Raw genomic sequence first — 23,536 nt, forward strand, 5'->3', positions numbered from 1 at the left:
CACCAAAAAGCAGCTAGATCCAGTAGTGGGAAGCTAGCAACAGTTGCCCAACAGTTGAACAATTTCAGAGAGTCAAAATAAAAGTGCTATATTAAAACGCCTAAAATTATGTACAAGTGAGTATTTACAAAGGATTTCGAGAAGGATTTCTTCAAAACTGATAAATGTTATGTTTTATAGGTGACGTAAATACCTAGTATTTTCGTATTTATGAAACGATATACATACTCCAGAACAGGGGGGTCAAACTCATTTCCTAGGGGGCCACAGTGTTTGCAGGTTTTTGTGGTTGCTTTCAATCAGCTATCAATTAAGGCGTTGAGAACAAGGTCTGTGTATTCTTTAGCCAATCAAAGACTTAAATGAACCACAGGTGCTGGGAACAACCCAAAAAACCAGCAGACACTGTGCCCCCCCAGGAGTCACGATTGGCTGATTAGATAATTGCATGAATAAAGTGCTCAGTGAGTGTGTGTACATACATAAATATGTACTCACTGAGCACTTTATTAGGAAGACCTGTACACCAATTTATTCATGCAATATAGCATATATATATATATATATATATATATATATATATATACACACACACACACTGATTAACGCAATTAGGTCACATCGGTTTAGGTTTTTAAGTATGAACAAATTTGCCTATTTGTAATTACTAAGCATACAAAATACAATACAATGTCAATAATTGTAGCTTGCTAAATATTCTTTGAAGCAGAGTGTAAAAGTATATGTTCGCCATAAATGTCTGTTTAATGTTAAAACCAGCAGTTATCCTCCTTGATAGACGAACCCACAACCGTCCCAGCTTTTATTTTGATATAACGTGATTTGCACAGTAAAGTGCTGACTTCACTGAGCTACAGGTCCAGTAGTTGAACCAGTTCAATTGGTAGAATGAGCTTGGCATTTCGATCATATGATCTGAAGCTTTGTACCTGGTTAACTAAGTGATTCGTACTTTGGAGTGAACAATCTCCATCAAAAAGCACATTTATGGACAAAGCTCTCGCCTCGGTCGTTTTAGGCATTCTATTCGCCAACTGTAAATGCTCATACAAGCCTACGTGGGAATCGATTGATTCTCGACCTTTACCTGCCTGGTTTGATCAAGCCAAATTTGGCATCTTCGTGCACTGGGGGATATTCTCTGTTCCCAGCTACGGAAGTGAATGGTTTTGGTAAGTAAATCCCCATAAGTCTACAGCCGATATGTGTTCTTTAGAAAACGTGTAGCTAATTACATGGAATAAGTTACCCTCATTCAATTTTTTAAACTCGTGATCTGGCATGGAACGAGACTTTTGTTAGAAAGAAAACCGATCAGACTACTAGGGAATTAATTGAAGGTTCATATCAATCATACAGACTTAATGAGACCAAAATATTATTTACATAATTTATTTACATGAACATACATTGTTTCTTTCGTGCGCATCCTTTTGCAATGTAGGCTACATGCCTGCTACAATGTTTGCCCAAGTTAACCGCTATTATGTTGCTTGACCAACGCAATTATTTTGCGTTGCTTCAAAACGTTGTTTACCCAATTACCCGGAAGTAGGTTGCGTGACCAACTGAATTATTTTGCATTGTAAGAATAATAATGGTCAGATAATCGTAATACTTGTTATTATGATTATTAATATAATATAATGGATGTCAACTAGTTAAGCGCCAGTGCTTTGTACATTATAGTACATTGCATTAGGCTATAGTAAAACGACTATGAGAAATGCTTCATTGAAAGAGGATGTAATGTGAACACAGCACAACAGTACTGTAATTGAAGTGCAGTGCTGTTACCGGCCACCTAATGGCTGAAGAAGTCCGGATGAAATCATCATATCAAGCGGGAAGTGCTTGTACTCGCCAAAATCATGCAATCAAATGTAATGTGATATGATACGAAGTTAATAGGATCAGTGGCAGCTCCTGAGCTCAAAATCGAGGAGGCAGAAAATATACCCTTAAAGAAGTAACATAATGGTTGGTCACACTAGGTTTTTATATGCAATTTCCACACGAGGGCATTGAAGAAACACGTCTTTAGTTTTGGAGAAGTAAGTGTTTTACATTTTCCTATTTTCAACCAGTTGAGAATGTTCTCCTCGTAGTTTGTCACATGAGGAACCACTCCTCTTATCCCTATATATATTACTCATGACCCATAGTCCCAACAGAGTCTGGCGGCAGACTGAGACACCTCCAACTCCACCTCCTCCCACTTTCAATCGCCATCCCTTAAATGTACAATAGGTCATTTCGGATTCTGAACGGTCAACAGAGTAATTGCAGCAACAAACACTTCCTGCTTGATATGATGATTTTATTGACACATTACCAACAGAGTCTAGTGGCAGACTGAGGAAACCTCCAACTCCTCCCACTGCCGTGACGTGAATCAGTAATGTTAACTATTGTTGCTATCAGCATATGCTAGCTGTAATTAAGCTCTTTGCTACGAGTGTCTAATACACGCATTACAGTTCAATTACATTACATTATTTTACAAGGCATTTAGCAGATGCTCTTATCCATACAACAAAGTGCAGATCAAACACAAGTACAAGTGTGAAGAGGACCTGAGAGGACGGTACGGTTCCGAGTCCTAGTGTGGCCATATAGATACAATCGGAACCCTTGAAGAATACATCCACTTCCAAACTAGCATACCACAGTTGGCAGCTAGAATACCCTGAGTACAACAATATAATAGCTAATACAAAACACAACAATATCTATATAGCTATATAAGTGCCATTATTGTCTATGGCAGGGGTCGGCAACCCTGGTCCTGGAGAGCCGCAGGGTGTGCTGGCTTTTGTCGTTACTCAGCACTTAATTGATCGATTAAAGCAGTGGATTACACAGTTAACTCGCCTCACCTGGTTTCTTGGGTATGAATCAGTTGCTGGTATTAAGGCGAAAACAAAAACCAGCACACCCTGCGGCTCTCCAGGACCAGGGTTGCCAACCCCTGGTCTATGGCATACATTAGGCTAATCATGGTGGTGAGTTAGGGAGGGAAAGGTGTAGCTTGAAGAGATGAGTCTTCAGTCTGCGCTTGAAAGAGGTCAGAGACCCTGCCATTCTGACATCCACTGGGAGGTCATTCCTCCACCGTGGGGCCAGGACAGACAGCACTTGTGAGCGAGAAGTGCAGGTGTGGCGAGGGGGAAGAACGGAGGGGTCTTGCTGGTGTATAGGTCTTGATAAGTGAATTGCTTAAGAGATGACGATTGAAAGTGGGAGGTGGTGATGGGAGGAATTGCTAATGCGTGTACTAGACACTCCTAACAAAGTGCTTTGAGAGAGCAAGGTTCCAGCTAAATAAATGGGAGGGGATGTCATCAAAATTGCACTGATGACATCGCTGACATTAAATGACAGAAGTAATTGCAGCAATCACCTTCATTATTTGACCGTTTCACTGTTTAAGTTGCTTCTGTTGAGACAGTTTGGATGAACTTTTATAGTAGGCTTAGAAAAAAAAGTTTTAAAATACATTTATATGACTGAATAATCAAAAGATTATGTGCATTTGTTTTATTGTTGCCTAAAGACAACTGGCAAGTGTCACATTCAACCACTAGGCTAGGTTACTCCTTTAAACTAATTATTGGTCTTGACCTGTTTTCAGTCATTTTGCTTGATTAACAAGTTTGTTAAGGATGGGTATAATCAATTGACAGGTAAACGCATAGCTTCTTCCTGCCGTATTATAGAGATTAATCGATTCAATTTCAGACGCTTCGTCGCTACAGTCTGAACAATTCAATTCAATTCATACGCAAGATGTATTTACAGCATACACGAAAATAAACGTGCGCAAATAAAGAATTTCTGTTTCACCTAATTGAGTAAAATGGTTGCAACTGATAGTACCAACACTTTGTGACTTAATTACATTAAGAATTAGTTTAAGGGGATATTTTTGAGCTGAGGAGCTGCCATTGAATAGGATGTGTTCACATTGAAATGATAAAACTACTAACAACATAGTACAGGCATGTCAGTGATGGCATGACAACCCACACTTGTTTTTATTGTGTTTTTGGGAAGTGTTCACTGAAAGAAGTCCGTGTTCTACATCTTTGTGTCCATAGGTGGTACTGGCAGGGGCGGAAATTGAAGCCATATGTTGATTTTATGGAGCGGAACTATCCCCCTGGCTTTCAGTACCAAGACTTTGCACCCCAGTTCACAGCAGAGTTCTTCGATGCAAAACAGTGGGTAGATATCTTTGCAGCATCTGGGGCAAAATATATAGTGCTCACAACAAAGCACCATGAAGGTTTGTAAAAAAAAATATATATATATATATATTTTGTCCTGAGATATGTGTTTTTAGCAACAATGTGAATAATTAATATTGTTTGTCGAGCCATAGTCTAGGCCGTATTTCAAAAAAAGGTTGTTTAAAAATCAACCAGAGGTGTGGGAGTTGACCACTCCAATTTTGCTCAAACTTTGTGTAAATGTTCAATATATTTATTCAAGACAAAAACTACATTTAAAGTGAAAGATAATGTCATAATGGTGAGCAAAAGCCGAAAAAGACAGGAAATTCAACTCAAAAACTATGTTTTAAAGAAGAGATAATGATTGGCAAAAGCCGAAAAAGACAGGAACCAAGCACCAAGAACATTATCTTGACCTATGCACTGACAAGGTTTCCAACACACAATGCATGAATACCTGCTATGGGTACTGTAACTATGGTGGTCTACTTCAAACAACATCTACCACTGGGCAGGCTGCTGAGGATTCAATCAAATATTCTCTTTGAATCAACAACCAAATAGATTATTTTCAGAGGAACGTAGGAGTTGATTAATTTCTAGAAATCAATTAGGTTGAATTTCCAGACTTTTTTACCGGAAGGTAATGTAATCATATCTATATAAACAGTTGCCATGACCAATGATATCTTGTGTTATCAGAAAGTAAACCATTTCAAAATCTGCGTTTTACAATTCACGTTTTGCATTCTGAATAAACTCCGCTAATTTTGCCATAATAAATTGAACTATTAATGACTAATATAATTAGAATTTTTGACCATTTAAAAAGAACAGAGAACTGTGGGTAGTTTAAGACTGTTACCTATCAAATACATAATGGCCCTTACACGTAAATGTCACAGCAGCAAGAGCTTTGGTGAAGTAGCCAACAAGCCTTGGACCCCTTGAACCACATTCTTTTCCGCCTTTTCCAGAGTCAAAAATGAAATAGTTGAACTTACGGTAATTGTCCGGAAACATTGCGATCGCTGATTTTGCTAAACTTTCAGCTACTGTTTGGCTTGTGCTATTGCAAATGGAAGTTTGTTTTAAACCAGCTACTTAGCTCGGTCACTAAGCAAGCGCAAAAAGAGATCACGTCAACACATGCTAGATGCCTAAAGCTAATTGGCTAAGAAACACATTCAGATATTTCCACAGGATCAGTCAATGTGTATGTGTGTGTGTGTGGCAGCCATTATTTCCACAGGGTCTGTCGCAGTTGCTGTAGCTTCTCAAATCAGCACCTTTAATTATGACAGTTATCCTCAAAATATCTGCTTGTTTGGAATGCAAGATAAAGTGACCACTATTATAAAGTAAATATAGTGTGCTACATACACCAATCAGCCGCAACATTAAGCGCACCTGCTTAAACCAGTTTTTTCATGATTAAAAATGCTTTAAACTGTATAAACTTGTCAATAAATAATTAATATTAAATAGTTAACAGTTAATATTTCATTATATGATATGTGTACTTATATAAGCAGATAATCATAAGTGAATTGCATTCAAAAGTAAAGCTTTTACATGAAAATGGAAATCTTGTAAGCTAATTGGGCCATGAGGTGCATTGTTTTGCTATTTAAATATGTTGGTACGTAGTGGTGTTCATGATCGTCTTAACCGGTGCTCCAGGACATGTAGAATCTTAAAAAAATAAAGACCACCCGCCATATTTAAAATTGCATTTATCTAATCCTACATTTGCCCTTCTTCCCTCCATTGGAATTACATGGCACTGCATGTGGTGAAACCTATGTAGGGTTGCGTGAGCATATTAAGTTTTTTCGGCATGCCATTAAAAAAAAACAAGGATAAAAACAAGAAAGTTAGACTTTTTTCATTGTGATCGAGGGTCTGTTTTTTTTTTTCATTTACTAGGCTAACAGTTATGGTTAGGATCTGGGGAGCTCCATCACAAGATCATTTCAATAGCTGGCTACACAGGTTAGCTTGTTAATTTTATATGTTTGTTAGCTAGCCACGTGACCAACCAGCCATATGCTAACTCTACTGTTCAAACTAGCAAACGTTCCAGTGTGATCGAAGACAGTTACTAACTAGCTCTGCCTATATTGCTAGCTATGATAGCTATCCAGGTAGTTAATGTAGTGGCGGGCAGTGAAAGAAAATGAACCGAGAAGATGTCATGCCTCATGCCAGGATGTGCTAGCTATTGATAGCTGCAAATCTGGAGCTAACATTACATTAAGGCAATGTTGTTTTGTAAGCTTGGCAGTGAAAACTAGTCTGCTGTTGTTGGTTTAATATGCTTTACAGGACTTAATAACTTAGCTAGCTAGCTAGGAGTTGCCACTATAGCTAAATTGTCCTATTTAACATTACACATGTAGCTAGCTAACGCAATTAGCTAGTAATGTTAACTTTACAACTAAGCCAATGTAGACTAGCTAGCTAAGCATAAAAGCATAGAGCGGTGTAAAGTATGTTACCCATTTATCCAGGGTCAGACATAATGTTTCTTAGATATTTTGCAAAATCCGATCCTAGCACAGCAGGGCAACAAAAGCCTAAAGTATAGATAGATAGATAGATAGCTAGGGAAGTAAGACATTAGTTGGTGTAAAAAATGTTTTTATTTAAGTTGACTAGCTTAATTATAGCTTTGTACAGTTTTATTGCTCGGTACTACTAACTAACAAGATAGTTAGCTATCAATAGCTAATGTTAGCTGAACTGCCATCTTGAAAGCGGTCAGAAATAGCCTGTCATGACAAGGAGTGTGTCCCATTAGCTAGAAAGTGCATACTCCTTAACTCCAATACAACACTCCTCTACTCTGTGCTCCAGAAATATATAGCCTACATATTGTGGCGAGCGAAGGCTCCAAAGACTGAGGCAGAGACATAGTGGCGTTTTTCTAATCGCTTGGCAGCGTTGTTTTGTTAAAACACTCTTGTAATGCTCTTCACAGCAAACATTCGCAGACTGACAAACAGGTCGGGCGACGGTTGTTTTTAATAGCAGATCAGACGACCTGTTTGAACACCACATGACACACGGCGGGAAGATAACTCCGCCCACTTTACCCCTGCACGGGCGAACAGCGTCACTGTTTCTAACATGGCTGCGCCCTGTGCACAGCGAAAACATAGAAAATTGCCCTAAGACATTTTCTAATAAACTTTAAACATGATCGGGTAGCCACAGACTACCCAGTCCCATCCAGCCCAGGTACAGAACCCCAGGCCGTTACAATATATATAACACCCAGCATTAATGATCAGTAATCTGTCAAATTTTCCCCTGAAAACTGACATATGAAGCGTCATATAGCATAGGCTACGTTTCACTAATGTACAGAAATGTTTCTGAATTGGCATATGTGAGATGCGACCGACAATAGCCAAGAACATAAAACTGTTACAGTACACGGTGTTGAGATCGGACACATTGGGATTCTGGGATTAGCCTATGGAGCTGGTCAAACTGGTCAACCAGCTTTTTCAAAACCTAGCTCAAGGTGTCTTTTTCATCAGGGGTTTATATTGGCTTACAAAGATGTACAGGGATGTAACGTCATACAAGCAAAGAGAGAACAATGATACGGACCAGGTCTCGTTTGGTTGTAGCCTATTGAGATGGCAAAGTAAGCCTTTGAAGTACACGCAAGCTAAATGAAACGAAAAACACTGCCTGCTATTCACACTCCATTTTGGCTCCATATGGCTCTGGCAATGTCTAATCTGTATGTTCCGTGAGGCACATGGCTCGCAGTTTCGCAATGCCTTTGTTAGCCCTTTTTAACATTTCACAGGTGAGCTTCGTCTGATGAAACAGATCCCAGTAAAAACAACGATAGCGATACTTGAGTTTAACTTCCGGATTTATTTGCAAAGAAATGACAGAAAGTGAGAAAGCTTACCGGCTTTCTGATTTGCATCAGACACAGTAAGACTCTTATACACACTTTTCCAGAAGGGGGGGCTTTACCAAAACAAAAAGACATGAAGCTGGCCATGAACATTTATCAGTCTTCTGAATACCCCTTGTTGACCTTGCTGTAAGACCAGAATGTGCTAGCTGAGAAGCAGAGACATTAAGGTCTGTCTGCTGGAGAGAGACAGAGAAAGACTCTAGTAAGTACTTAATTCAGAAAGTGGTCTAATAGTAATAAGGATTGTCCCTAAAAGGTTATTTGTAATCATGTGATTGTCTTTATGTTAACACACATTGCCAATTAAGAATCAATTAAGAAAATTACCCTTACACCTTACATTATAGAGTCACTGGCTAACAGACGAGCTAACTTTTCACCATTCATTTTCAACGGGGCCTCGTTCTCAAAATATCAATTTAACAACCGTAGCACATGAAAACCCGATTTTAGGAAAAGGCACTAGTCCGTTTAAAAGTAGGACGTGTTCCAATTGGGTGAGCAACTGTGAAACGCTTTAAAAAGTTTGTAGAAGAGCACAAAAAAAAAAAAACTATTACGGAAATGCTAATATTTTCACTTGCCTTTTTAATAACTGCCAAACAGATTTTTATGAGATTTTCTGGATTAATTGGAATAGCGCGTCTGCCTTACCAAAAGATTTTTCATGTATATTGGTCCCAGAATGGCAAAAGGACGAGGCTGGCGATTTCCGTGTTTTGCATGAAAGTGTGGTTCGGACACGACCGTGCCTCTGTTAATTCAAAAAGAACATCCAAAACATTAGCCTCATTGGATTCATCATTCTAGAGATATTGGCTCTTAACAGGGGGTGGCACCCAAAACGTCACTCACAAGTGGAATTTGGAGTACTTTAGCAGTACCGATGGGGTCGCATCTTATTTATGAAAAGAAAATCCCCTGTGCGAAAGTTTGGGATCAGTATTTTGTAACTCCACCACGGGCAACTATAACAGCAGGTAAATGCTTTCTGTAGTCTTTCAGTTGATGCTTTTGGAATTTTTTCCCCATTCTTCCTGGCAAAACACCTCTAGCTCAGAAATATTCTTCGGCCTCCTTGCATATTTGAGATCTCTCCACAGATTTTCAATAATATTCTGGGGAATATTCTAAAACCTTCTTCCGTTTTTCCTGGAGGTACTTCAAGGTTGATTTCGAGGTATGCTTTGGATCATTGTCTTGCTGGAATACCTCATCTCTCCTCAACCTCAATGTCTGGACTGACATTTGACATGTCTTGGCATTTGGTGGAATTCCATCCATTCAGCCCCAGCTGCCACACAGCCCCAAAGCATAATGGATCCACCTCCATGCTTCAAAGCTGGCAAGGTGTTCTTCCCTACAAAGGCTATACCCTTTTGTCTCCAAACATACCTTCTTTGGAGGTGGCCAAAAAGTTCAATTTTGCTTTTGGCAGTCCAAAGCACATTGTTCCAAAAGTCTATAGGCTTTTGCATGCTGCAGGCACTTAATTTTGTGTTGAGGTCTCTCTTTTTTTTGCAGCTCTTTTGCAGTGATGTGTGGGTTCTTCTGAGCATTTCTCGGCAGGTCTCGGGCCATTCTATGTGAAATCTTTCTTGGTTTTCTAATCTTGCAATTATACTCGCTTGATGCCTTAACATGTTGTAGGGGTTTTTTTTACGCTCTTCAAAATAGTGAGCATGAAGGAACGTATATGTCTCAGTCCTCACGTGGGCTCAAATATGTAGGGGAAGCAGTGTCTAACAGGAATTAGTGATCAATCTCATAAAATTACTATTATCTGAAATATCTAACCACCAATGTTAATGATTAAACATATACAGTCCCTTCAAAAAGTATTGGAACACCCAGGTAAATTTCTTTGTTTTTGGTATACACTGAAGGCAATTCAGTTTGAGATCAAAAGATGTACATGAGATGACTGGTATTTTTATCTAGATTTGTTAAAGGAGTGACATGGTGGTTGCTCACACTTCCTAGGTTTTTATATGCAAGCGCATTGAAGAAACACAATTAAAGTTTTCAATATCTGTTCTTTAGTTTTGGAGACCCGTGACTCGTGACCCATAGTTTGCAACACTCGCCTCAAGGGAAGACAATACAAATATTTGACTAATGTTAGGTTCACTTAAATTAGACTGCTTTTTAAGGAATGTTAGACTGCCTTTTAAGGACTATTAGACTGTTTCTGGTTATTCATTCACCTAATGAAAGCAAAATTAGCTAGCTAGCTAGTTTGCTTTCATAGGGATGTTATAGTTTTGCTTCTTAACTTAACTTGCTTCTTAGCTAACAAAAATTATCATTGGATAAGTCAGCCTCCTTATCTTAGATACTGATATTTGATATACTAAGTTAGCTAGCTTGTGAAAATTCAGTCTCCCAAGATAAATGCATATCATGGAGGTAGTTATGGTAACAAACAACAATGTGTGGAAAGTGGGAGCACAGCCTGTCAATCATAGTTAATCATAATTTACAGTTCTCATTACCATGCCGACACTTTGGGTGAACTTTTATAGTGGGATATTTAGGCTTAGGAAAAAAAAAAGAAGTAAAATAATAATTAAAATGACTGAATAATGAAATAAATTATGAACATGTGTTTTGTTGCTGCTTGAAGACAACTGGCAAGTGTCACGTTCATCCACATGTTACTCCTTTAAACAACCTAGAATATATCACCTTTTGTATCAGACCACCCAATTTTTAGGTGAACAAAAGTATTGGAACATGTAACTGACAGGTGTTTCTTGTTGCCCAGATGTGTCCTGTTAGATTGGTTGGTTAAACAATAAATAGTTTTGAATGTCTACTCTTGGTTTTAGCCTTGGGTTTTGCCTGTGAAGACTGCATTTGTGTTAGAAAAGATAAACCAACATGAAGACCAGAGAGCTGTCTTTGGAAGAAAAGCAAGCCATTTTGAAAAAGATGTGAAATTGATCAGAGCCAAGCTTAGGGGATAGCTTGTGCAACAACTTGGAATGTCCTGAAAAAGAAAGAAACCGCTGGTGTGACCCAATGACCCAAAACACACTGCCAACACAACAAAGGACTTCATTCAGGAGAAAAAGTGGAAGGTTTTCGACTGGCCAAGTCAATCACCAGACCCAACTGAGCATGCATTTCACCTCCTGAAGAGAAGATTGAAGGGAAAAACCCTCTGAAACAAACAACAATGGAAAGAGGCTGCAGTAAAAGCCTGGAAAAGCATCACAAAAGAAGAATGCAAATGTTTGGTGATGATAATGGGTCACAGGCTTGAGAAGTTATTGCAAGCAACAGATATGCTACCAAATATGAAGTGTTATTTACTTTCATTAACTTAAATATTCTCTGTTACAATACTTTTGCTCACCTAAAAAATAGGTGGTCTGATGCCAAAGGTGCTTTGTTCTAAGTAGTTTAACACATTTAGGTGTAAAAATCAGGAAATATAAGCTGAAATCCAAACTCTTGTCTCATGGTCATCTTTTTATCTCCATGTATTCAGTGTATTACAAAGGAATTGACCTTTCTGTTCCAATACTTTTGGAGGGGATTGTAGATAACCTGAAGGTTGGAGTTCTTCTGAAAACTAATTTGTCTTGGCTCTCATGTCATGCAACACCAAATCAGAGACCGGGTTTAATAAAATGATTTTTTATGTAAAACTACATAGGCAGAGTAACCTAATCACAGGGAACAATGCTAACTAAGGGAAGGTAGGTAGGTTAGGAGTGAACTGTGTGTGACTCAGGTTACATACATGATAAGTGGCAAACCGATTCACATAAATAAGATACACAGCTAACAGAATGTATTGAAATAATAAAGTTAACTGAATGGTGAACAGTGAACAGTGAACAGAAACACATCCATTCACCTGAAATGAAGACTAACTAAACAGTAGCTAATGCCTGTTCCATGAACCTACGAACCTGGTTGGTTTAGGTTTTCCCGGTTGCCCTGGGCAGATCCGAGAGACAGTGGTCAATTTCTCTGAACGTTAAATTCAGAATCCTTGGGGTTGAACTGTTGAATATCCTTTGCTATGGACTCCAGCTCCATACGGAGACCATGCAAAGTTTACAAATTCTGCCTACTTGGGGAAGACCAGACTGCAGTCACATCTGTGTCAGACTGTGCTTCGTGTTGAGCTGACGCCAGCTGGGTTTTGAGGGCGGAGAACCAGAACAGTCGTCATTCTCCCAATGGCTGGAATAGGCTGAATAGTCACTATCCGTATAGTGCACCATGTTGTCATTATTTCAGCCTCTGTCCGAGCGTCAGGAGCAGGGCGAAATGTAGTTTGAGAAGCCAAGTGTGATCGAAGAGAGACAAGAGCCAAGAGTGTCAAGAGAGTGGATTGAGTGTGATTGTCCTAGGTCTTATACTGAAAGAATTATTGCTTCTGGCATTACAACGTAAATCACCTGGGTTACCTTAGTAATCATCTTTTTATGAATTAACAAAGTTACTTTACCATTTAGAGTTCAGGTTTGCTTTCGATCATATACAGATTCATCGTAACAAACATTTAAACCAGGGGTACCCAAATTTTTGCACCCCACTGTACTACTTTGTGTTTTCATCGGTCTTCCCGATGGATATCCTAACGCAGCCAGAATCTTTCTTTCAATTGTCCGACCAATTTGTATGTTCTCACTGCTGGTGAACGTGCATTTATTTAATTAATCTGAGTTCACCATATCAGCTTCAGAAAAAAGAGTTGGTTATTGGTTAGCAATTTTTGGTAAACGTGTACAACTCCGTTTCGGTTAACCATTTAAACATGTAATTGTTCACACCCCTGTATTGGACCATCATATCTTTGGCATTAAAGCAGGGAAAAACATGTAGTCTGACACAATTTTCTGTCTAGTTTATGAACTCTGATTTTCCTAATAAAAGTTGTGGTCTTTCATAAATGCTAAATCATGCTGCTTGGTCAGTTTTTTTGATTGCTTACATCAACAGTACCACTTGGTGTATGACTTCAAAACTTCTCATGTGAGTAGATATTTTTGTTAACAGCCACAAAGAAAATGAAGTCAAATAAATAATTAAAAAATGATGGGTCCAGCCAGAAAATGACCAAAAAGGTGTTGCATTACATTACAATCGCATTTGGCAGGCTCTCTTATCCAGAGCGACGTACAGTTGATTAGCAGGAGACAATCCTGCCCTGGAGCAATGCAGGGTTAAGGGCCCAACGGCTGTGTGGATGTTATTGTGGCTACATCGGGGATCGAACCACCGACCTTGTGGGTCCCAGTCATGTACCTTAACCACAATGCTACAGGCCACCCATATTGACCGTATTTTGTCATGTTGAGATCTAGTTGTTTTACATGTATATATGTATATGTGTGTCCATCCTCAGGTTTCACTCTGTGGGGCTCCAAATATTCCTGGAACTGGAATGCAGTAGATGTAGGGCCGAAGAGGGACCTGGTGGCGGAGGTGGCTGATGCTTTGCGGTCACAAAGTGACCTCCGTTTGGGACTTTACCACTCCCTCTTTGAGTGGTTCAATCCCCTCTTTGTGCAGGATGCCGCAAACGTGTTCACCACCAACCAATTCCCCACTACTAAGACCTTACCAGAGCTATATGAGATTGTCACAAAGTACCATCCAGAGGTATTGTGGTCTGATGGAGATGGAAATGGCCCAGACAAATACTGGAATAGCACTGGATTCTTGGCCTGGCTTTACAATGAGAGGTAAGGAGAGGGGTATTAGGAATTGTCTTCATCATAGTTGTTTTCAGTATTTCAGCATTTCCAATAAATCTGAACAAGGGCTCCTTGACTGTTGTTTGAACCTAACCTGTAGTGTACTTCAAAAATGTTGTATGCATATCCACAACTTCATGGACATACCAAGTTTGTACCAGGTCAATTGGCCTTGACCAGCACAGAAGTCTAATAGCATAAAAGCCCTCGGGTTCAGAACAGAAAGGCTGTGCCCCCCAATCACACAAGTTTCACAGTCATTGCCAGTGGGAGTGTTGGAAGTCCCTCGCTAGGACTATGCAGTCAGTAGGTTGGGCCTTTTCCAGCACCCCTCCCACCTTCTCCATGATGGCAGAATACTCTGAACAATTGGCATGGCTGGATTAAATGGCCAGATGGCTAGGCAAACATTCTTGCCTGCCACTGTGTTGGAGAGTTCTGTTAACACCCTAGACTAGTACTAAGAAATAATTCGGTTTCAGTCAGGAATTATTGAGTTGTCAGTTGAAGTTTAATCAGGGACCTCTTCAGAAAAGATTGAATCGAGAAAAACTGTTGAGAAAATTGCTAGTGTAGGCTACTCACTCTTATGTAGCTCAGTCTTGCTACAAAATTGTTTTCTAAAAGAATGTGCGTTGACTGGAAAATAACATAACATAAGGTAATGGCGAACAGGCCATTCAGCCAAGCAATGCTCATCTTTTCCTACCCCTAAGTGTACCTACTGCCTAATTTGCCTAAAAGCTAAATAGAATCTAACATCCTATCAAGCTTAATCTTGAAAACCCCCAGTGTTTCTGCCTCCACTTCATGTACTGGCAAGCTATTCTATCTCATTTTGCATCATCTGCGATTTGCCTTTCAAATTTCCTTTTGCCTAACCTTAGTTCCTTTTTTAACTTCCATCCATCCCATCCATTATCTTAACCCACTTATCCTGAGCAGGGTCGCAGGGGGGCTGGAGCCTATCCCAGCATACATTGGCCGAAAGGCAGGAATACACCCTGGACAGGTCGCCAGTCCATCGCAGGGCACACACACCATTCACTCACACACTCATACCAACGGGCAATTTAGACTCTCCAATCAGCCTAACCTGCATGTCTTTGGACTGTGGGAGGAAACTGGAGTACCCAGAGGAAACCCACACGAACACGGGGAGAACATGCAAACCCCATGCAAACTCCACACAGACCGGCCCCGGCCGACCGGGATTCGAACCCAGGACCTCTTTGCTGTGAGGCAGCGGTGCTACCCACTGCACCATCCATGCCGCCCCTTTTTTTAACTTTAGCATGCATATTACAATATTCAGCTTTAGTACTCTCTGTGCTGTCCTTTTTTTGTATCTGATAGTTTATTCTTGCGTATAGCTGTATTCCTTCACTGTGGAGATTTTCTCAGGACCTTAGGAATGAATTTACACTGTGTATAACCCTTTTGAACCTGCTCCACTTTTCAGTCACAGTCCTGCAATCAAGAACTTGCTCCCAGTCTACATTACTTCAATTTGATTGCAGGAACCCCTCTGAGAGAAACCCCTCTTAATTTGCCAAAATACATCAAAACTTAGTGTGGAATGGTCACTTGTCCCAAGTGGTTCTATTACCTCTATCCTGCACATTCTGTCTGAATCATTACATTTCAGCAGATCTTGTAGGCTGACTTACTGGAAAAAGGTCATTTATAACATCTAAAAATTCGTCCTCACTTTGGCCCTGTCCGGTCACCAAATTCCTGTTTATATTTGGGTAATGGGTCAATGACATGATGTGCAGATTTCTGTGTCTGAGTGCATTATTTCCTTGTAAAATAAATTCATGACATATATCACGTCCTTCTATAAAACGTATTTAGTCTGAATACATATTGAATACATTCAAATAATTTTTTGGCATCGCAAACCCCCAAAATGTCAGGTGGCGCAACTGTCCGAGCAAAGGTACAGACTAACTATGAAAAATGGTATTTTAATGATAATAATTTCAAAATAAAATGCTATGGCATTATTTTATGTTTGAAACCTTTCAAATAAACCAATTTTACAAGTACCAATTTTTTTAAAGCTATTGAGATAATTGGAAAACTTTTGTCCGGCATTTGTATGTTCTCAAATGTCAGGGTGGCACAACCTTCAATTTGGGGCTTTTATTATGAAATGAAGAGGTAACAACAGTAAACAGGATATTGCATCATCAAGAGGACCCCAAGTGACAGTTATACTTGAGTGAAAAGGTTTGCAGATCTCTCTCAAATATTGATAAAAATAGCTAGTTTTAATACGTAGGTAGGCTGGCAACACTTTCCATGTCAGGTGGTACAACCAGTGTAAAACTAGGAAAATGTTATTTCATCACAAAACTCTTTATTACATTTTTTAATTATATGTATGAATTTGATAGCAATGGCAAAAGCTAATACAGGCATCCAAGTAGAAGCCTGTTTAATTTGAAATTAGTTGCAAAAGTCAGGTGGCGCAACCAATAAGTCAGGTGGCGCAACTGCAAGGAATCTCATTATATGAAATAAATAATGTTATTAAAAGCTCTTAAGATTATCTATTACATTACTAGCAAATGTTTATTAGTTTTAAGTTAAAGATATTATACACTTTCAAACCTTGCAATTATTCAACATAGTTCCTGTCATTACTAATGTTGTCAGGTGGCACAACTGATAATCGTCAGGTGGTGCGACCAGGTAAAATACATATTTAAACCAATAAATAATAGGTTAACATGAACAAATGGTTGATAACTATGATGTGAATAGCTATTGTATTTAATGCATTCATTCCTATATTTTAGAAATTATTTTTCTGTCCTTAAATGTAAAATAGGATGCTAAAGATACAAAATACCTGGCTACTAGAATGCAATAGTCTTAAATACATTATTATTATAAATACACAACACAACCACAAAAGAATAATGTGTTCGGCACTGTAGACACTCTAAAGATTTTACTTAAAATAAATAGTGGGAAAGTATATTGACAAATATTTGGTTGCGCCACCTGACATTTTTTGGGCGGTGAAGTTAAAAATACAGTTTAAAAAAATTTAAACACTTTGAAATGTTGTACAACAAGTGAGACTTGTTTAGACACATGGTTCCAGATTCAAAAATATGCATTACATCCATTTTGAACAAACTTAAAAAAAAAAATCATTGACCCTAATAAGTCCCCCATGATAAGTCTCGCCTCCCAGGCAAGCTTGTTTTATTTCTTTAAAGAGCATTGTATCGCACTGTGTTCATTTTATATATAAAGCAAAGTCAGTAACACACTCATCTTCCTCCCCAATAAGCTCAATCCAAATATCCTGTGTTGGTCAATTTCTGGTCAACTTTATTCCCCTTTATATTATATTCATCCCCATCTTCATCCCTAAGCCATGTCTCTGTAATCCCTACAATGTCATAGCCCCCACTAATAATAACTCCCTCAAGTTCCAAAAACATATTTTTTATGCTTTAGCATTTAAACAAAGACATTTCAGTTTGTTGCGTCTACACATACTCTCCTGTTCCCTCACTCCCTGCTGTCCCAAGCCACCAGTACTTGATTTCCTCCCTGAAAAGAGTTTATTATTTCTGTCACCATTAAATGTAGTCTTTGCCATCCGCCTGGACAGTCTGTACCTCCCTGTCCATTACGCTCTCTATCTTTCCTGCCCCCCAAGTCCCTAGTTTAAATAATCCTTTGCTACCCTAAGCATACGGTGACCCAGTGCAAAGGTTCCCCTCCTGTTCAGATGCAGGCCATCAGGCTTGTACAGCTCATCCCTGCCCTGAAAGGAGTCCCAATGCCCCATAAACCTGTACCCCTCTTTCCTACAAAAATGTCATAGCCATGTGATAAACCTCCAGATAAAGTTCTGCTACCCTCTGCTTGCACATGGTAGCATGTCTGCCTGGTCTGAAGCTGTGCTTCAGGATATCTCCTACCTGGGCACCAGGCAGGCAACACACTGTGCGTGATTCCTTTTCACAAGCACAGACTATGAAGTCTATACCTGTAATAATTGACTCGCCCACTATCACTAACTCCCTTTTCATGGAGGATGTGGCCATTGGGGTGCCCTGAGGCTCATCAATCCTCCCACTCTGAGACAGGGTCCGGGTCCAATTCCTGCAAGGGCTGGAATCGATGGGACACCACCAACTCTGGAGATGCCACCCCTGTGTAGTGCCTTTACCTTCACTTGCACCCTACTGTCACCCAACTCTCTCCTCCAGCCTGGTCTGAAGTCTGCCCCCCCCCCCCCCCCCCCCCGGTTGTGGCATGCTCGATAGTTCCCTATACATCAGCAGTACATTGTAAGGACTCTTTAATTTTGAAAGATTAATACAGCTTAATGTGGACAATGCGGCTGGCTGTCATTTCTGTTTCACTTGTTTACTTCTGAAAATGTAATTTCTTTAGGAAAGGATAACAGTGTGTGTGTGTGTGTTTTATGCAGTTAAAGCTGTGACGTCAAATATGTTTGTCCGCGTGAAAGTTTCTTTAATGTTTAACAGGTTTAACTTCTGTTTATATGTATGTATAAGTGTATAAAGTTAAACGATCATGTGCTTCCCACTTCAGTGAAATTGGTGGTGAGTAGTAGCAATGTTTTATAGCCTATATATGCAATAAAAATATGCCCTGTTTTATAATATCCTAACATTTGACCATACTTGTTATAAAAAAGACTTAAGGGCTAACAATATTCCGGTCATGCACCCTATCCAACCCCACTCCCCCACCCTCACTGCAAAAAAGGATAGGGACCCCTGCTGCAGGATCATCACATTCTCACCTTCAACTCCCACCCCCCTCAATCTGAGAATGCAATCTAATCTCCCAGGGTCTGTTTTTCTCTGCATTCTGTACCTAATGTTCCCTCAAACTGCTACAAACAGATAGTTTGCTGTATGGCTTATTTTATGGCCAACACGTTAATCTTGTGAAACATTTACTTAAATCTTTTACGGTTTGCAGTCCTCTGAGATGATTTATGTACAGTTCATCAGCTATTGCACATTTTTTTATGTTAGTCAATTATTTATATCAGATGTGCTTTCATGGTTTCTTTTAGGCATGTGACAGAACAGTGGTTTTCTCTGACCCATACTGACCCTTTGTAATTGTCTTACCATACAATATGTCTTGTGCCAGTGCAATAGTGAATGTTAGAGGTGCAGTGTTCTCTGAAAGTGTACCATGTCCAGCAAATTATTTTTCACAAGCATCTCATGACTCATATCAACACATTTAATAACCCACTTGACACACAGTTCACAGTACAATGTCCAGTGTTGATTCGACTCTCAGTACATACAAGTCCAATAGGGATACTCAACATTTTACTGTGCATAAGAACCACAGCTGTGGAAGATATGGAACACTTCATTTAAACAAGCAGTTCATACTCGAAAACCTACTGATGTTTTCTGAATTAAAGCAGTTCTGGGAAGAAAAGTGGGCTAAAATTCCTCCATAGTGTTTAAGGACGCAATTACTTTTTAGGCGTTTGCTAACTTTTTCATTAAAAAGATGAAATTGTAATTTTGTGTTTTGTGTTTACTCAGGGTCTAACATTAATTTTTTTTTTTCCAAAGACCTGAAATCATTCAGTGTAATAAATATGCAATAATAGTGGAAATCAGGAAACGGGGGCCAATACTTTTTCCGGGCTCTATACCTATTTGTACTCTGTTTTTTTTGCAGCCCTGTGCGGGAGACAGTCGTGACAAATGACCGCTGGGGGTATGGTACCATCTGCAAACATGGAGGGTACTACACCTGCACTGACCGCTACAACCCTGGACACCTACTGAAACACAAGTGGGAAAACTGTATGACCATCGACCAGAAGTCCTGGGGTTACAGAAGGGATGCTGAGCTTAAGGACTACCTGACCATAGAGGAGCTGCTAAAGGTATAATGATAGATTTGAGAAAGAATGTTTCTTAGTGGGCGGCACGGATGGTGCAGTGGGTAGCACTGCCGCCTCACAGCAAGGAGGTCCTGGGTTCGAATCCCCGTCGGCCAGGGCCTCTGTGTGGAGTTTGCATGTTGTCCCCGTGTCTGCGTGGGTTTCCTCCGGGTACTCCGGTTTCCTCCCACAGTCCAAAGACATGCAGGTTAGGCTGATTGGAGAGTCTAGATTGCCCATAGGTATGAGAGTGTGAGTGAATGGTGTGTGTGCCCTGTGATGGACTGGCGACCTGTCCAGGGTGTATTCCTGCCTTTCGCCCAATGTATGCTGGGATAGGCTCCAGCCCCCCTGCGACCCTGTTCACGATAAGCGGGTTAGGATAATGAATGAATGAATGAATGAATGTTTGTTAGTGTTAGATAATCGGGCTGGGTATTGTCAGGTACCTCACAAAGTAAACTGTTCTTAATGAATATATGCATTCATAAATACATTCTTATAAATAAACACTTAAAACCGCACCTCATTGGTGATACAAAATCTGCACATTTCATGAAAATTAATTGTAAATAAGCAATAAGCATATTGACATGGCAAGATCAATACATGGTTGCCAGAGGGAAGCTACAATATATTTCAATATACTCAAACCACCCTGTCTGACTCCAACAATCATTCCACGGTCAAAGTCACTTCGATCACATTTTTTCTCCCATTCTGATGGTTGATGTGAACCTTAATTGAAGCTCCTGACCCGTATCTACATGATTGTATGTATTGCACTGCTGCCACACAATTGGCTGATTAGATAATTGCATGAATAAGTAGGTGTAATAAAGAAAAAATGTTCCTAGTAAAGTGCTGGATGAATGTATTTCCTTATTGCTAGTTGGTTAGTTGAGCAAATGCTGTCTATGCTGCAGACCCTGGTAGAGACTGTGTCCTGTGGTGGGAACCTCCTGATGAATGTTGGGCCCACTCACGATGGACGCATTGCCCCCATATTTGAGGAGCGCCTTCGGCAGGTGGGCCAGTGGCTGGCAGTCAACGGGGAGGCCATTTACAACAGCAGCGCATGGAGGGCCCAAAATGACAGCACCTCGCCTGGAGTCTGGTCAGCACCTACCACAGAGTAGAAAGGCCCTAAAACCAGAAGAACTAGTAACATGTCCCTATCCGAAAACATATCTTGTTTTCTAGCAGTTTAAACAGTTGGCACACATTGCCTTTCAAGGATTCAAGGTTATAATCTCATTGGTGTCTACCTTCCTTCGCTTGAAGTTCAACCAAGTTCACCATTCATTTTTACATGATTACATGTATATGAATGCAGTATCTGTTCAGTTCTCTTGGCTACTGTACTGTACAATGACGTAAGAATTGAAATCCCTAATGTTAACTCAGACCTGTGATCTGACTTTTTCCACATCTTCCATTTTTGGTGGCCTGCAGGGCAGGAATAATTTATATATTTGAGAGTCCCATTAACTCGGCTCACTGCAACGTTGCAATTATAGTTTCATATGTAAATCACACTAAAATAAATACATTATTTGATTTACTTGATTATGTATCAGTTGGTGTCATATAGACTTATTGTCATATAGACAATGATTGCTTTGCCTGCAACCATTGTCCATATAAAACCATAATTGCAACTTTGCAGTGAGCTCTTTGAACTTTGTTGCTCTGAAGTACTGAAAACAATTCAATACTTAATATTTTATAGATTTTTAAATCATGGAATGTTAGAAATTGACGTGGCATTGTGGTGGATCTTGCCATCCCATAATTCCATTCCTACTGTAAAAAACACAAAATTGCATTAATACCTGGGAAAGACTAGGTTAAAAATGTATTAATTCAATATCAATTATTAAGATTTTATGGGATTTTAAAAAGTGCCATGAATTGAATGGTCAATTGAGTAATGTATTGAACTGAATGGCCATTTTGGAGTTTTTTTTATTATTGAATGTTTACCAATGAAGAACAAATTAACCAAATGGCATCAGTTGGAGTAATGAAAATGCAAGTAGTAACTTTCTTTGATGTGCATTTGCATCACTAATGAGTTGGCATGAAGAGCAAAGTGCAGTAATTTTTAATGTAGATAGATTTGACTGAGCTTTTCAAAGTGCAGATGACATGACCACAGTTATTATTACACAATATTCAAAGCTTTAAAATGTGGAAGGATAAACTGACTTGTGTAAAAATGTATGATTGGCCAATGTGCATGATTGGTTTATTATTACGGTGGTTTTAGTTTAATTATTTATGGAATATATTGCCCGGAATTAAGGTCGTTTCTTATATTCTTAACCTGTGAGACGCACACATTTTAAATAAGTGGATTGTCTGCCCCAATTTTGCTAACTCTCAATTTGCTTATTTATCTCTCTAAATAGGTATACTTGGAGACCAAAGGAAGGTGCAATCTATGCAGTCTTCCTGCAGTGGCCTGACAGTGGATATGTAACTCTGAATGAACCTATTGTCCTGGAAGGAAAGACTGAGGTAAGAACACTGGTGAATTTCACTGGTGCGGCAGCCAGCACTTTGCTTTACAAATTTATCTTGTTTTTTTGTGTTACCTAAGCTGAATTATAGTAGAATCCCAAGTATCCAAACCACACTTATCCAAACTGGCTGGTTAACTGAACGGGCTTTCCGCTAGTGGTACCCGACTAAAATTTTGGAATCGATTCTCTGACTGTGGCTGAAATTCTGCCTGAAATTGGTAGAATCCACTCCAGTCTCCTCTTCAGGAGGTGAAATCCATACTCAATTGTTGGGTTAAGGTCTGGTGATTGACTTGGCCAGTCGAAAACCTTCCACTTTTTCTCCATAATGAACTCCTTTGTTGTGTTGGTAGTGTGTTTTGGTTCATTGTCTTACTGCATCATTAAGTTCCTCCCAATTAGTTTGGACGCATTTCTCTGTAATTTGGCAGACACAGTGTTTTTGTAGATTTCTTAATTCATCCTGCTACTATCATTATCAGTTACATCGTCAAAAAAGATGAGCACACTCCAGAAGCAGCCATGCAAGCCCAAGCCATGATATTTCCTCCACCATGCTTCACAGATGAGCTTTTATTGCTTGGATCATGAACAGATTGCTTCTTTCTCAACACTTTTGCCTTTCCATCACTTTGGTAGTGGTTAATCTTGGTCTCATCAGTCCACAAAACTTTGTTCGAGAACTTTTGTGGCTCATCTCTGTACTTCTTTGCAAATTGTAATCTCGCCTTTCGATTCATACTACTGATGTGTGGTTTGCATCTTGTGGTATAGCCTCTATATTGCTGCCTGCTAAGTCTTCTTCAAACGGTTGATTGATATACCTTCACCCCTGCCCTGTTGCTATTGTTTGTGATGTCACTGACTGACATTTTCTTCACAGCTCTAACAATGTTTCGGTCATCAACTGCCGCTGTTTTCCGGGATCAACCTGTTCGATGTCTGTTGCTCAGTACGCCAGTGGTTTCCTTCTTTTCAGGACACTTCAAGTTGTTGTACAAGCTATCTCCAATGCTTCTGCAATGGCTCTGATTGATTTCCCCTCTTTCATACGATTGAGAATTACTTGCTTTTCTCCTAAAGATAGCTCGCTGGTCTTTATGTTGGGTTACCTTTTCTAACACAAATACAGTCTTCACAGGCAAAACCCGAGGTTAAAACCA

General features: G+C 39.6%; 1 protein-coding gene across 1 annotated transcript in view; it reads left to right on the forward strand.

Annotated features, from left to right (window-relative positions):
- Window positions 1-856: 856 nt before the first annotated feature.
- fuca2 (alpha-L-fucosidase 2) overlaps window positions 857-23,536 on the forward strand; it is a 25,260-nt gene continuing 2,580 nt past the window's right edge. The window contains exons 1-6 of the mRNA XM_061237894.1: window positions 857-1,193; window positions 4,122-4,309; window positions 13,571-13,910; window positions 19,638-19,848; window positions 20,772-20,962; window positions 22,260-22,368. Of these exons, the coding sequence (XP_061093878.1) occupies window positions 1,009-1,193; window positions 4,122-4,309; window positions 13,571-13,910; window positions 19,638-19,848; window positions 20,772-20,962; window positions 22,260-22,368 (1,224 nt within the window). The 5' untranslated portion in view covers window positions 857-1,008. The remainder of the gene's footprint in view (window positions 1,194-4,121; window positions 4,310-13,570; window positions 13,911-19,637; window positions 19,849-20,771; window positions 20,963-22,259; window positions 22,369-23,536) is intronic.

The sequence above is a fragment of the Conger conger genome, chromosome 1 (genome assembly GCF_963514075.1).
Source record: "Conger conger chromosome 1, fConCon1.1, whole genome shotgun sequence".
NCBI classification, from domain to species: Eukaryota; Metazoa; Chordata; class Actinopteri; order Anguilliformes; family Congridae; genus Conger; species Conger conger.